The sequence below is a fragment of the Peromyscus californicus genome, unplaced genomic scaffold (assembly GCF_007827085.1).
Source record: "Peromyscus californicus insignis strain IS unplaced genomic scaffold, ASM782708v3 Scaffold_10__1_contigs__length_136768540, whole genome shotgun sequence".
Lineage (NCBI taxonomy): Eukaryota > Metazoa > Chordata > Mammalia > Rodentia > Cricetidae > Peromyscus > Peromyscus californicus.
This window is the reverse complement of record NW_026294391.1, coordinates 1,500,933-1,514,908: the sequence shown is the minus strand read 5'-3', so window position 1 is coordinate 1,514,908 and position 13,976 is coordinate 1,500,933. Positions and strand designations below refer to the sequence as shown.

Below are 13,976 nucleotides of genomic sequence, written 5' to 3'. Positions count from 1 at the left end.
GGCATGCGCTCCCACTGCCCGGCATGGGCTTCTTATAGAAACAATAAGGCCAAGAAACTGAAGTACCTTACCCACAAGCTTTAAGAACATGCCCAGATTGGCTATGGTAGTGCACAACTTTAATCCTAACACTATAGAGGCAAAGACTATGAGTCCAGGCCAGCCAAGGCTACATAATGAGATCTTGTTTCAAAAACAACAACAATAAAAAAGAACATATCCAGATTTATGTCAACAATGCAGAATAGATTCAGGAATAGTGGCCTTCATAAGTTTCTTAGGGTTTCTATTGCTGTGAAGAGACACCATGGCCATGGCAACTCTTACAAAGGAGAAACATTTAACTGAGGTGGAGGCTGCAGTTTCAGAGGTTCAGTCCATTATCACCATGGTGGGACATGGCAGCATGCAAGCAGGCATGGTACTGGAGCTGAGAACCCTACATCTTGATCCAAAGGCAACAGAAGTTAACTGTCTCAATGGGCGTGGCTTGAGCATCCATAAGCCCTCAAAGCCTACCTCCACAGTGACACACTTCCTTCAACAAGACCACACCTACTCCAACAAGGCCACAGCTCCTAATAGTGCTCCCTTTGAGGACCATTTTCTTTCAAACCACAATAAGTAAGATTGGTCACATCCAATTAGGGCATACCCACATCCTTTTAAGGCAGCGGTTCTCACCCTTCCTAATGCTGTGACTCTTTAATACAGTTCCACATGTTGTAGTGACCTCGACCATAAAAGTATTTTCTCTTTCTTTTTTTTTTTCTTCTTGTTTTGGTTTTTTGAGACAGGGTTTCTCTGTGTAGCTTTGCACCTTTCCTGGAACTCACTTTGTAGACCAGGCTGGCCTCGAACTCACAGAGATCCACCTGGCTCTGCCTCCTGAGTGCTGGGATTAAAGGTGTGCACCACCACCGCCCGGCATATAAAATTATTTTCAGTGCTAAATCATAACTGCAATTTTGCTACTGTTGTGAATCATAATGTAAATATCTGTATTTTCCAATGGTGTTAGGTGGCCCCTGTGAAAGGGTCATTCAATACCCCCAAAGGGGGTCGTGATCCACAGTTTGAGAATCAATGCTTTAAGGTAGCCTGGTAAATCAGGAGAAATAAAACCTTTTATAATGTTGCCACCTACTGGGCAAACAAGCTCAGTGCACCCATATCCAGTAATCTAAGCTGTTAACTCCATAGGCTTGGAAGTGTCCTCTCAAGAACTTGTTGGGGAATGTGACACTCATTATCCCAACAATCTATCTCTATATAAGATACTAAACAAGCTGGGTGATGGCAGCACACACCTATAATCCCAGCACTCAGGAGACAGAGACAGGTGGATTCGAGGCCAGACTGGTCTACAGAGCAAGTTCCAGGACAGCTAGAGCTGTTACACAGAAAAATCCTATCTCGAAAATAAAACAAAAACAAAAACAAAACAAAAAAAAAACTTTACAGCCAGATCCTATGGAGGCATTTTCTCAATTGAGGTTCCCCCCTTTCAGAAAACTTTAGTTTGTGTGTCAAGTTGACATAAAACTGGCCAGCACAGAGGCTGAGCACTTGTCCCTTTTAAGTAGCAAGGCCTCTTGGAGCCAAGTCTGTAGCTTTTATTTACTTATTTGTGAGGCCAGAGAACAACTTGTGGGACTCAGTTCTCTCCTTCCATTGCAAGTCCCAGGACTCAAACTCAGACCATCAGGCTTACAGGCAAGCACCTTTACCTGCTGAGTAATCTTGCCCACACTGTAGCAGCATTTGATGATGGTTTTTTGCAAAGGACTCAGTGTTATTGATATCCACCACTTCTCTACTGAAGTAAAACATTTGAGTCAAGCACCTACCATGTCTGAACATTGCTCTTTTAATATTTGTGCTAATTAGTTTTTTGTCAACTTGACACAAGCTACAGTTGTCTGGAAAAAGGAACCTCAGTTGAGAAAATGATTTCATCAGGTTTCCTGTAACCAAGTCTGTGGGGCATTTTCTTTTCTTTTCTTCTTTTTTTTCCAGACAGGATTTCGCTGTGTAGCTTTGGAACTTGATCCATAGACCAGACTGGCCTCAAACTCACAGAGACCCGCCTGCCTCTGCCTCCTAAGTGGTGGGACTTCCTCCCAAGTACATGTGCCACCACCGCCCAGCAGAGCATTTTCTTGATTAACAATTAATGTGGAAGGGCACAGCCCATTGTCGGTGGTGCCACCCATAGATAGCTGGTCCTGGGTTGTATAAGAAAGTAGGCTGAGCAAGCCCTAGAGAGCAAGCCAGTAAGCAATAATTCTCCATGACTTGGGCTTCAGTTCCTGTCTCCGGGTTCCTGCCCTGACTTCTCTCAGTGATGAGTGTGATTTCAGGTTTGTAAGCTGAAACAAACCCTTTCCTCGCCAAGTTGCTGTTAGTCATAGTAGCTTTTCTTTATTTTTTTTTCATACAGTATATTTTGACCATATCCATTCCCCATCCCAAATTCTTCCCAGATCCTCCCTACCCACCCAAATTGCACTCACTCGGGTGCTCTCTCTTTCTCTCTCAAAAAAGAAAAAAAGAAACTAAAACTTAAAATCAAGGAACAACAAAAAAATAAATAATAAGACAAATGATAACAAAACAAAACAAAAAGCACATAAAAACAGAGTCCATTTTATGTTGGCCAAACTACTCCTGGGCATGGGGCTTACCCTGGAGTGCTTCGGAAACATACAGTGACACTCCAAAGTAGAAAATGGATTTTACCTTTCCCAAAAGCTATCCATTGCCTATAGCTTCTTGCTAAGGGGTGGGAATTTGTGTCCACTTCCCCTTCATGTTGGGATTTTGTTTGGCTTGAATTTTTGCATGTCTTATATGTGCTGTCACAGTCTCTGTGAGTTCCTATGCGTATCAGCCTTGTTGTGTCTAGAAGATGCTGTTTCCTATGCGTCCTCCAACACCTCTGGCTCTTACAGTCTTTCTGCCTCATCTTCTGAGAATATCCTTGAGTCTTGAGGGGACAAGTGTGGTAAAGATATCCCATTTATGACCAAGTGCTCCAAAGTCTCTCTTGGAACACTGTTCAGTTGTTGCCATGATATTCTATCACAACAGTAGAAACTCTAGGACATAGGATTATTGCCAGCTTGTCTTGGGGAGTGAAAAAAGCAAACAGAGCCCTGAGATTTAGACTAGAGGACCAGACTTAGCGCTTCCAAATTCTGTTTTGCTTTTAACACACTGTGGAAGGGAAGAGGCTGAAGACTTGAAGAAGCTTTCACCCAGAGTCTGAGTTCTTAGTCCCACTAGCAGTGAACTGCACGGCAGATAGGTGGTCCTAGAGGTCAGGCCATGTGCTGAGCTTACTCTCAGGATTTGAAGTCTTTGTAGTTACCCCCAGGTAATGGGATCTGATCAACACAGTTGGATTCCATGATGGGGAGGCCGTTGGCTTCTCGATATTTCACAAGTCTCTCAGCTTCCCGGCGGGCCCACTCTTGCATCCTAGAAGCAGTAACAGGTGTGGTGTGATATGAGAGAGCCTCACTAGACACTAGTTCCCCACCTCAGCACCCCATTCCCCACCAGTGCAGGGTAAGGATTCTGGCCAGAGACTCCTTCAACCTTTACCCTTGTCTCTGCCTCTACCCACTCTACTCTCTTGGAATACCCCTATACCTGTAGTCAGGCAGATATGCCACAAATGTGGTACCAAAGACCAAGGCGATGGAAAAACCAAAGAAGAAGACAGCTCGCATATTCCAGACATCCACCACAGGGTCCTGGTCATAACCATGAAAGTCTGGGTTCTGAGGAAAAGGAGAGGTCAATAAGGGCTTCCTGCTGCTTCATAAACATATATGCTGGCACCATATGATCTGGTCTCTAATCTGCCCTCAGACCAATTTCTTTTTTTTTTTTTTTACGATGAATGTTTTGTGACTATACTCTTTTTTTTTTTAATTTTTATTTTACAATACAATTCAGTTCTACATATCAGCCATGGATTCCCTTGTTCTCCCCCCTCCCGCCCCCCTCACCTTCCCCCCAGCCCACCCCCCATTCCCACATATCCCACCTCCTCCAGGGCAAAGCCTTCCCCGCGGACTGAGAACAACCTGGTAGACTCAGTCCAGGTAGGTCCAGTCCCCTCCTCCCAGGCCGAGCCAAGCGATCCTGCATAGGCCCCAGGTTTCAAACAGCCAACTCATGCGATGAGCACAGGACCCAGTCCCACTGCCTGGATGCCTCCCAAACAGATCAAGCCAATCAACTGTCTCACCCATTCAGAGGGCCTGATCCAGTTGGTGATCCCTCAGCCATTGGATCATAGTTCATGTGTTTCCATTCATTTGGCTATTTGTCCCTGTGCTTTATCCAACCTTGGTCTCAACAATTCTCGCTCATACAAACCCTCCTCATTCTCGCCAATTGGACTCCCAGAGATCCACCCGGGGCCTAGCCATGGATCTCTGCATCCAGATCCCTCAGTAGTTGGATGAGGGTTCTAGCACGACAATCAGGGTGTTTGGAGATACAGTTCGGGCTGTCTCTTGACCATTGCCAGCAGTCTGTTGTGGGGGTATCTTTGTGGATTTCTGTGGGCCTCTCTAGCACTTTGCTTCTTCCTATTCTCATGTGGTCTTCATTTACCATGGTCTCCTATTCCTTGTTCTCCCTCTCTGTTGTTGATTCAGCTGGGATCTCCCGCTCCCCCAAGCTCTCTCTCCCTCGACCCTCGTCAGACCAATTTCTTACTCCTCACTAAAATCCTTTTCCTATTCTTTAGAGTATGTGAAGTTCCTTCCCACCAAAGGGCTTTGGTATTTGCTGCTCCCACTACCTAGAAAGCCCTTCCTCCAAATCTAATCAGAGCGGGATCCATCACCATCACCTCATCCAAGGTTTTTGACTTTATTTCCAAATGAGTAATTGGCCTCACCTACTTGTTTGAGAAACATTACCTAATCACCCTGTCTGTTAAATTGTACCCTTGGGAAGTGCTATTTATAAAAGTTTAAAAATGGGGTTGGGGATTTAGCTCAGTGGTAGAGCGCTTGCCTAGCAAGTGCAAGGCCCTGGGTTTGGTCCTCAGCTCTGAAAATAAATAAATAAATAAATAAATAAATAAATAAATAAATAAATAAATAAATGTTTAAAGATGGCTGAATATTGGTAATTTCCTATGGGTCCACTTATCCTATAGCACCCTATATATTTAAGCCCCTCACCCAGAGGTTAGTGTTGATGAAGTACTTATATGCTATGCCTTTTCAAAAATACAAACTTCACATATCCCAGTAAGGTGGAAATGGCAATAATAAACATCTTCTAATTCTGAGTACTTCTGAAGTGGCAGGAGCTGTTGTGACCATTCTGACTCATTTAATCATATGAAGCAGGTCTATTTTTTAGCTGTCCTATTGCTTTTCCCACTTTACAAAGAAACTGTTAACTTCAGTCCTTTACCAACTTTACTGAGCTCTATATTTCCCCACCCCTAAGTGTATATTTTAAGTCAGTGACCCAAAATAGGCAAGCAGTGCCTGAGTTACAATGAGCAAGAGAAAGTGGTCTTTGCAACCAGAATAGAAGGGGCTAGGGCATGGACTTTAGGATTTGGTCAAAGGGTAGCCTCTAGGTTTTAGGATTTCATTCATGTATAGCTAGAATGAAAATTTCTCAAGGGCTGAGAGCTTAATGAAGTAGAACTTGGGAGAACAAGAGGCATTCATTCTTAATCTATAAGCCAGAAGGCCATGGATAGATCGACATCATCTACACAAGAGATAACATACCCATTTTTTTTTTTTTTTTTTTTTTTTGGTTTTTCGAGACAGGGTTTCTCTGTGTAGCTTTGCGCCTTTCCTGGAACTCGCTTTGGAGACCAGGCTGGCCTCGAACTCACAGAGATCCGCCTGCCTCTGCCTCCCGAGTGCTGGGATTAAAGGCGTGCGCCACCACCGCCCGGCTAACATACCCATTTTTAAAATCCCTGCCAAAGGAACTAATTCATAGGGGTCCCGTAATACTAGATTCCTGCATGGAGTGGACAGAGCCAGCTATTCCATCTCCTTGTTATAAAAAAAAATCCTCATTTAATACATTTTCCTCAGATAAAGGACATGTCATGTAGTAAACTGATTAGGAATAGACACAAAACTTCATCTTAGCCAAAAGGCTGACAAGTGATAATGGACCAAATGTCCATCAAGCACACACTACACTGATCACTGCTTTGAGTAGAATGCATCTGAATACCTGTCCCTCTAAACTTATATCCTTGTGGAATGTTGTCCTCCGGGCATGGAATTGCCATTGCTGTCTTAAAATAAAAACAGTTGAACCCCTCACCCATGTTCCTGTAAGTAACCCCAATTAAACCCATAGGTTTACCAAGCTAGATTTGTGTTTCTCCAGTCTGTTGCATGGATCCAAGGATAGACCTATCCAGGGCAGCAATGGAGTGAAGAAAACACAAATACAGGCACACAGAAAAGCTGGGATCTGTTAGATTGTTCTCTCTGATGGAAGAATCATAGTACTCTAGGAATCTTGGCATGCTTATTACATAGAATTAACAGAGAGATAGGGTTATTACATCCAGATAAATACTGAGCCAGGGTTTATGGAATATAGCTGGATGAAGAAGACAGGATTATCTAATCTCAGTAGGAGCAGTCTCTGTAGGGGTAGGAGTCTTTAGGACGTAAATATGGAAGTGTGGAGAAAGCTATAGTGGACATTTTCTGTATACACTATCAACATCTACACTTGGACCAGGAGGGAAGCCTTTGCCATTTCCCCAAGCTAGCTTGGGGAAGACTTTACCATTTTCCCATGGATCTGAGGCACTGGGGTCCTTGACATGGCCATGGCTATGTCAACAGCACACATTCACTCAGGACTTCACACACTCAGGGCTTCCTCAGCTCCCCACAGTTTGTAATTGGTGAACTATTTGAATAGATAAGATGCTTCTTATCTCCCCAGGAAAAGCTGATACAACACTTGACACCCAGAGATATGACAACAAGGAATTTGGGGAGGAACAGTACATTGTCTCTGCTGTGGGTGAAGAGACATGCAACTAACTGAAGCTAAGCCATCCTAGGGTGTAGCATCTGTGGGGGCAATCCTAACATGGCTTGTTCCAGGAGTAGGCAATTATACTCACATTTTTCTCCTGTCTGTAAGAAAGTATACTGGGAGAGGCAGGCAGATCTCTGTGAGTTTGAGGCAAGCTTGGTCTACATAGCAAGTTCCAGGACAGCCAGGGCTAACTACACAGTGAGACCAACAACAACAACAACAAAAAAAATGAGGCTAGGAAGGTGGTACATGTATTTAACCCCAGCATTCAGAAGGCAGAGGCAAAGGCAGGTGGATCTCTGTGAGTTCAAGGCTAGCCTGGTCTACACAGTGAGTTCTAGGTCACCCACAACTACATAGTGAGACTCTGTCTCAAAAAACAAAAGACAAAAAGAAGAGGGGGTAGAGATAGAAAGTATGCTTGGGGTGGGACTGGAGAAATGGTTCAGTAGTTAAGAGCACTGGCTGTTCTTTTAGAGGACCTGGCTTCAATTTCCAGCACATACATGTGGCTAACAATTAGCTGTAACTCCAGTTCCAAGGAATCCAGCACCCTTTTCTGGCCTGCATGGGCATTGCACACATTTTACACAGACATACATACAAACAGACAAAACCTTCCTACACATAAAAAGAAGTATGCTGGGGGCTAGAGAAATGGCCGTGTCTAAGAGACCAAATTGCTCTTGAAGAGAGTCCCAAAGTACAATTTCCAGTACCCAGTTGGGTAACTCACCTGTAACTCTAGCTCCAGGAAGATGTGATGCCTCTGGCCTCCATGAATACCTGCTGGCACACACATATACATAATTAAAAATAATAATTTTTAAAGTATGCTGAGTAGAGATTGTTTATCTAGTTGGGACCCTTTCACCAGCCAAATGTGGCCAATGGAGAGGCAGCAGCCAGCTGTAGCATTGGCCTAAAAGCTGTCAAACATGGGAATGAGATGTGTTGCCCTATATCCACCTGGTCTCAAGCTGTTCAAAGCAGCAGGAGCCAGTTCCACTTAAGCCTTCAGAGGTGAGGAGACATATGGAGTCCCATGGCATACTCTAGGATGAGGTGAAAAGGCTTATAGAGAATGACTGTGTGCTGTGGATATTGCTCTGTATAAATAAAATGCTGATTGGCCAGTAGCCAGGCAGGAAGTATAGGCGGGACAAGCAGAGAAGAGAATTCTGGGAACAGGAAGGCTGAGTCAGGAGACACTGCCAGCCGCTGCCATGAGTACCAACATGTAAGATACTGGTAAGCCACGAGCCATGTGGCAAGGTACAGATTTATAGAAATGGGTTAATTTAAGATATAAGAACAGCTAGCTAGAAGCCTGAGCCATTATGCCAAACAGTTTAAATAATATAAGAGTCTCTGTGTTTAAGTGGGCTGCAGGACTGCTGGGGCTTAGCTGGAGCTGAAGAGAAACTCTCCAGCTACAACTGTGCTTAATGGAGGGCTAACTAAAGTAGTTGCCTCCCATCCAATCCATTGTATCTACCACTGATGTTTTGAGAAAATGATACAAGCAATGGAATCTTTTCATTCTGTATTGGATCTTGCTAAAATTTTTCTTAACTACCCCTTAGCAGCTGATTCCTTAGATCATTGGCACTTTCTTAGAATGTAAGGAGCCTTTAATAATCCTGACTACCCTTTGTAAAATAGTGATATATGACTCAGTAGGTAAAGGCTCCTGTCACCAAGCCTGATGACCTGAGTTCCATCCCTGAGGACTACATGGCAGGAGGAAATCAATTTCTTCAAGTTGTCTTCTGTAGCATGCACATGCACACAAAAATGTGTGTAATTTTTTAAAAGATTTCATTACATAGATTATATAATGTTAACCTCTGAGTGTTTTACAGATTTAGAAACACATGAAAAACATGCAAGCAACACCCAAAGGAGCAAACATGGGGAATCATATGGGGTATAAGGGCCAGGCACACCTATGAAAATTTTAAAAGGTTTATGGGTGCAGATGATACCCATCATGATGAATGAGAAAAGTCCTACAAAAGTTCTGTGCCTGCAAATTTTAGTCAAAATAATGGTTAGAGTTTGAGTGAGCCAGACATGATGGTACACACTTATAATTCTAGCACTTGGGAGGTAGAGGAAGGATTGGGAGATCAAGGTCATTCTTGGCTACTACATGAGTTTGATCTCAGCCTGGGCTATATGAGACCCTACCTCAAAAAAGCAAATAAGTGTTTGAATGAAGGTACAATGTAGGAGTGGAAAAAGATGTTTCCATAAGCTATAAGTTGCTAAACAAAAATCTCAGTGCCAAGGATGGGTTATTTCCTTACAAGTTGTTGGCCAGGGAGGCCCCTAAAACAATATAGGCTCTTGGTTGCCCAAAAGAACTAAACTGTAAGATTCTATTTTGAAACACTTCATTCTTTGGTTGCAGAAAATCATGGTGGGACTGAGCTGAAAGCTGGCTTGCTTTCATAATGCTCAAAGGCAGTAAGCAGACACTGGACTGACCAACAGATAGACAATTGCAAGGAGACAGCTTATTATCAGGGATGAAGGTGGTAAGGAAGAAGGAGAAGGAGGAAGAAGAGTGGGGAGAGGGAAAGAGAGAGGCAGACAGAAATGTACAATCTTTTTTAAGTATTTGGTGCTAGAATGGAACCTATAGCATACTCAGCAAATACTCTAACCTTGAGCTACATCCCCAGCCTAGATGTATGTCAAGTTGAAGACCATCCAGATTTCGATTAGAAGAGAAAAAAGAAGCATCCAGACTCACCAATACACAAGACAGAAGCAGAGAAGCCACAAGCCCGAGAAAGCAGGGAACCAAATAACCATACTTAGCAACAGAAAAACTCTGTTCTCACCCACCAGTTATCTCAACACAAGTTCAAATGTAGGAAGGTTAAGCTCCTTTGTATAAATAGCTACTGTCTATTTCTCCCTATATGCTATGTCTCCATCCAGAAGAGCCTTGAACTACCCTCGAAGATAGTAGTTCTCAACTGTGGGTCGCAACCCCTTTGACAAATTTCTATCTCCAAAGATATTTACATTACGATTCATAACAGAAGCAAGATTACAATTATGAAGTAGCAATGAAAATAATTTTATGGCTGGGGGTCACCACAATGAGGAACTTTATTAAAGGGTCACAGAATTAGGAAGGTTGAGAACCACTGCTATAAGCAGCCCAGGTTACTATGCTGAAGACTGAAGTGCCAGATGTGTTGTTTTTTTTAGAAACCTTGGCTGTATAGACCAGATGTGCTTCAGATGACTCTAGCCCTAGCTAATACCTAACAGCAACCACCTGGGATCCATTGAGGAGCCAAACACCCTTACTATGCAACCCACAGGGCCATGAAATAGAGTACTAAGTCACCAAACCTTGCACAGCTCTAGACAACCAAGAAAGGCAGCAATTGCCTTTGTAAGGCTTGTCACACACTCTCTCATAGATCCTCTTCCATAACAAAAAAAAACAGTAACCAGTCATTCTTTCAATCCCTTTAATAAGGTGCTCTGAGAAACCAGAATAATAACAGGCAGAGGGTGGACAAAATAATGCTTCTTAAGCCCCGCTTAGCAATTCATCAGTCATCTTCTGGTAACTGGATCTTGCTGGGATCAAAACAGTTGGATTCCATGATGGGGAGGCCGTTGGCTTCTCGATATTTCACAAGTCTCTCAGCTTCCCGGCGGGCCCACTCTTGCATCCTAGAAGCAGTAACAGGTGTGGTGTGATATGAGAGAGCCTCACTAGACACTAGTTCCCCACCTCAGCACCCCATTCCCCACCAGTGCAGGGTAAGGATTCTGGCCAGAGACTCCTTCAACCTTTACCCTTGTCTCTGCCTCTACCCACTCTACTCTCTTGGAATACCCCTATACCTGTAGTCAGGCAGATATGCCACAAATGTGGTACCAAAGACCAAGGCGATGGAAAAACCAAAGAAGAAGACAGCTCGCATATTCCAGACATCCACCACAGGGTCCTGGTCATAACCATGAAAGTCTGGGTTCTGAGGAAAAGGAGAGGTCAATAAGGGCTTCCTGCTGCTTCATAAACATATATGCTGGCACCATATGATCTGGTCTCTAATCTGCCCTCAGACCAATTTCTTACTCCTCACTAAAATCCTTTTCCTATTCTTTAGAGTATGTGAAGTTCCTTCCCACCAAAGGGCTTTGGTATTTGCTGCTCCCACTACCTAGAAAGCCCTTCCTCCAAATCTAATCAGAGCGGGATCCATCACCATCACCTCATCCAAGGTTTTTGACTTTATTTCCAAATGAGTAATTGGCCTCACCTACTTGTTTGGGAAACATTACCTAATCACCCTGTCTGTTAAATTGTACCCTTGGGAAGTGCTATTTATAAAAGTTTAAAAATGGGGTTGGGGATTTAGCTCAGTGGTAGAGCGCTTGCCTAGCAAGTACAAGGCCCTGGGTTTGGTCCTCAGCTCTGAAAATAAATAAATAAATAAATAAATAAATAAATAAATAAATAAATAAATAAATAAATGTTTAAAGATGGCTGAATATTGGTAATTTCCTATGGGTCCACTTATCCTATAGCACCCTATATATTTAAGCCCCTCAACCAGAGGTTAGTGTTGATGAAGTACTTATATGCTATGCCTTTTCAAAAATACAAACTTCACATATCCCAGTAAGGTGGAAATGGCAATAATAAACATCTTCTAATTCTGAGTACTTCTGAATTGGCAGGAGCTGTTGTGACCATTCTGACTCATTTAATCATATGAAGCAGGTCTATTTTTTAGCTGTCCTATTGCTTTTCCCAGTTTACAAAGCAACTAAGGAACAAAGAGACTACAAACTACTTGCCCAAGGTCATCAAGTGAATAATTTCCAACCCAGGGTGTCTGACTCCAGAGTCTCAATTATTCATAAAGCACAGGAATCCAGTTAGTCCTAAATTCAAATATCATTTCCACTACCTACTCAAGTTAATGTGATTTTGAGTAAGCAATTTATCTATTTTAGTATCCTCATCTGCAAAGTGGTAACAGTAGTAGTGTCTACTTCAAAATCACACTGTTTCAGAACTTAGATGAGTTAATAGATACAAAGTGTCTGGCACAGACTGGCCCTGAGCACGTGCCATCTCAGAATTTAGTATTACAGTGATTATGTTTCTAACGCACTTTGGGCGCTGCCCACTTTAAGTGTGATTTCTGTCTACAAATAAAGCAAATCCCGCTTCGAGTACTAGACTGAAGATATCAAAAAAAAAAAAAAAAAAAAAAAGAGGAAAACAAGCCAAAATTCCTAATCTTTGAAGATCTTGTCCAGGGCGCAAGCCTCAAGCCGGAGAACATTCTCTTCTGACACCGGTCCGCAGGTCCCAGATTGGCCCCTGCGGCATCCCGTTTTCCCCTTCCCTCTCACCTTCGCGTAGAGGTTTTCGTCCTCGGGTTCTGGGTCTTCCTGCCAGAGCATGGTCGGTTCTCGTTGCCGCTTTCTCTCCACAGCAGATGGCGAGATTACAGCCCTGGAGGATTCCCAGCGAACGCGGGCAGCAGGAAGCCCTCGTATCACCGCTGCTGCGGAAAGGCGGCGAGCATACAAACTTAACAGCCGGGCCGCCATGACAGCTTGTGCTGCTGGGTCGGGGAGGGGGGGAGACACGGAAATGCGATGTGCGCAGCTGCGGTTGAGCCCAGCGCGATTTTTGTCGCTCCGCCCTCACCTCGCTAAATAGATCCTTGATCTAAGTTTGTTTTCGAGCATAGCGAGGTGTGGACTCTGTTTTACTTCCCATCTCGTATCACCACCAAATCAACTTTATCCTTTCTGTCAGGCTAGGAGAAATTTGGTCTTGAGACGTCTGTTTATTTTCTTCGTAAGAAGAAAGCGGTGACATCTAGACGGCCTTGTGAGGAAAGAGGTGGAGCTTCTGCTTGTCTTTCAACTTCAAAGGAAAGCAAGCTCTAAAAAGCGGGCCTCATAGGGGTAGCCAATAGCTACTCTTTTTCTGGACTCCCGGGGCGTTCTCACGGGGAATGGGGTGGTAGCATATGCTTGCCAATCAGAGAAAGCCAGGGCCAGCCGGTGGCGGACAGCAACCAATCGTCAAGGCCGGCCAGAGCGCGCTCCCTTAGTAGGTGGATGGTGGTCGGAGCGCCGGCTCCCTTCTCCTCGTCGCCATTTTGTGTTGGTGACTGTGGCCGGCTAGGAGGAGGCGGCACTGAGTTTCCTTGGGAGGGCAGCGCGTCGGGCGCGTCTCCCCTCCCCCTTTCCTCTCTTTTGCTCCTAGCCTTGGACTTGGTTGTTGCAGGCGTCGGCTCCCGTTGAACTAGCAGTTCTGGAGGAGGTGGCGGCTGGTGGAGGTGATGCCTGGGAGCCCTCCCTTGACAGCCCGGGCCGAGAAGGTGAGCGCCGTTGAGGGTGGTAGGGGCCGAGGTAAGGGAGCGGGACGTGCGCGCGGTGGTGGGGGTGCGGTTCGCATAGAAGAGGCGCGGGGACGGACTGCACACTCGGGGTTTACACAGAGCCAAGGGATGCACCTGAGAGGGGGTGTCCCCCCCCCACCCCGCCCCGGCTTTTTCTTATGAAAGCAAAAGCGCGTGCGCGTTTGGGACACGGGATGGGTGCACGAGGGTGGGGGAAGGGGCGGACAGATGGGAGTGGGGTACTGTGACTTAACTGTGTTTGCTCCACCGAACTTTTATCTTTTGGAACGTGCTTGCCTGCGACTTTGAGGGGGTATTCTTAGATCGGAGTGTGCTGGCTGCCCTGTGTTAATTACCCACACGGAAATACTCTGGCTGCGGCCTCTATTCATTTATGTGGCGGGGATGGGGGTGGCGAGCTCGAAGAGAGAAAGTGACTGTGGTTTTTAATCCTTGGGGTATATATCTGACCTCGGTCCTTATCTGTCAGGAAGCTGT

General features: G+C 44.6%; 3 protein-coding genes and 1 non-coding gene across 5 annotated transcripts in view; 1 reads left to right on the top strand and 3 right to left on the bottom strand.

The window, feature by feature from the left end:
• Nucleotides 1-2,441: 2,441 nt before the first annotated feature.
• LOC128107329 (NADH dehydrogenase [ubiquinone] 1 beta subcomplex subunit 11, mitochondrial-like) lies at nt 2,442-10,428 on the bottom strand. The gene is made up of 3 exons (XM_052733129.1): nt 7,808-10,428; nt 3,658-3,788; nt 2,442-3,483 (listed from the first exon to the last, which is right to left on the bottom strand). Exons 1-3 carry the CDS (start codon nt 7,877-7,879, stop codon nt 3,348-3,350), a joined length of 339 nt encoding a protein of 112 aa, XP_052589089.1. The 5' UTR covers nt 7,880-10,428; the 3' UTR covers nt 2,442-3,347.
• Nucleotides 5,979-6,172, bottom strand: LOC128118377 (U2 spliceosomal RNA). The gene has a single exon (XR_008221178.1). It is a non-coding gene; the product is annotated as a U2 spliceosomal RNA (small nuclear RNA).
• A 123-nt stretch (nt 10,429-10,551) lies between the features above and the next one.
• On the bottom strand, nt 10,552-12,890 carry Ndufb11 (NADH:ubiquinone oxidoreductase subunit B11). The gene is made up of 3 exons (XM_052733006.1): nt 12,475-12,890; nt 10,951-11,081; nt 10,552-10,776 (listed from the first exon to the last, which is right to left on the bottom strand). The coding sequence occupies exons 1-3, from the start codon at nt 12,673-12,675 to the stop codon at nt 10,653-10,655; spliced, it is 456 nt and encodes a 151-aa protein (XP_052588966.1). The 5' UTR covers nt 12,676-12,890; the 3' UTR covers nt 10,552-10,652.
• A 312-nt stretch (nt 12,891-13,202) lies between these two features.
• Nucleotides 13,203-13,976, top strand: part of Rbm10 (RNA binding motif protein 10) — a 36,243-nt gene continuing 35,469 nt past the window's right edge. Inside the window, exon 1 of one of the 2 annotated variants that reach the window (XM_052732880.1) lies at nt 13,203-13,521. In XM_052732880.1, coding sequence (XP_052588840.1) covers nt 13,419-13,521 — 103 coding nt within the window. In that variant the 5' untranslated portion in view covers nt 13,203-13,418. The remainder of the gene's footprint in view (nt 13,522-13,976) is intronic. The other variant, XM_052732807.1, reaches the window with a different exon arrangement.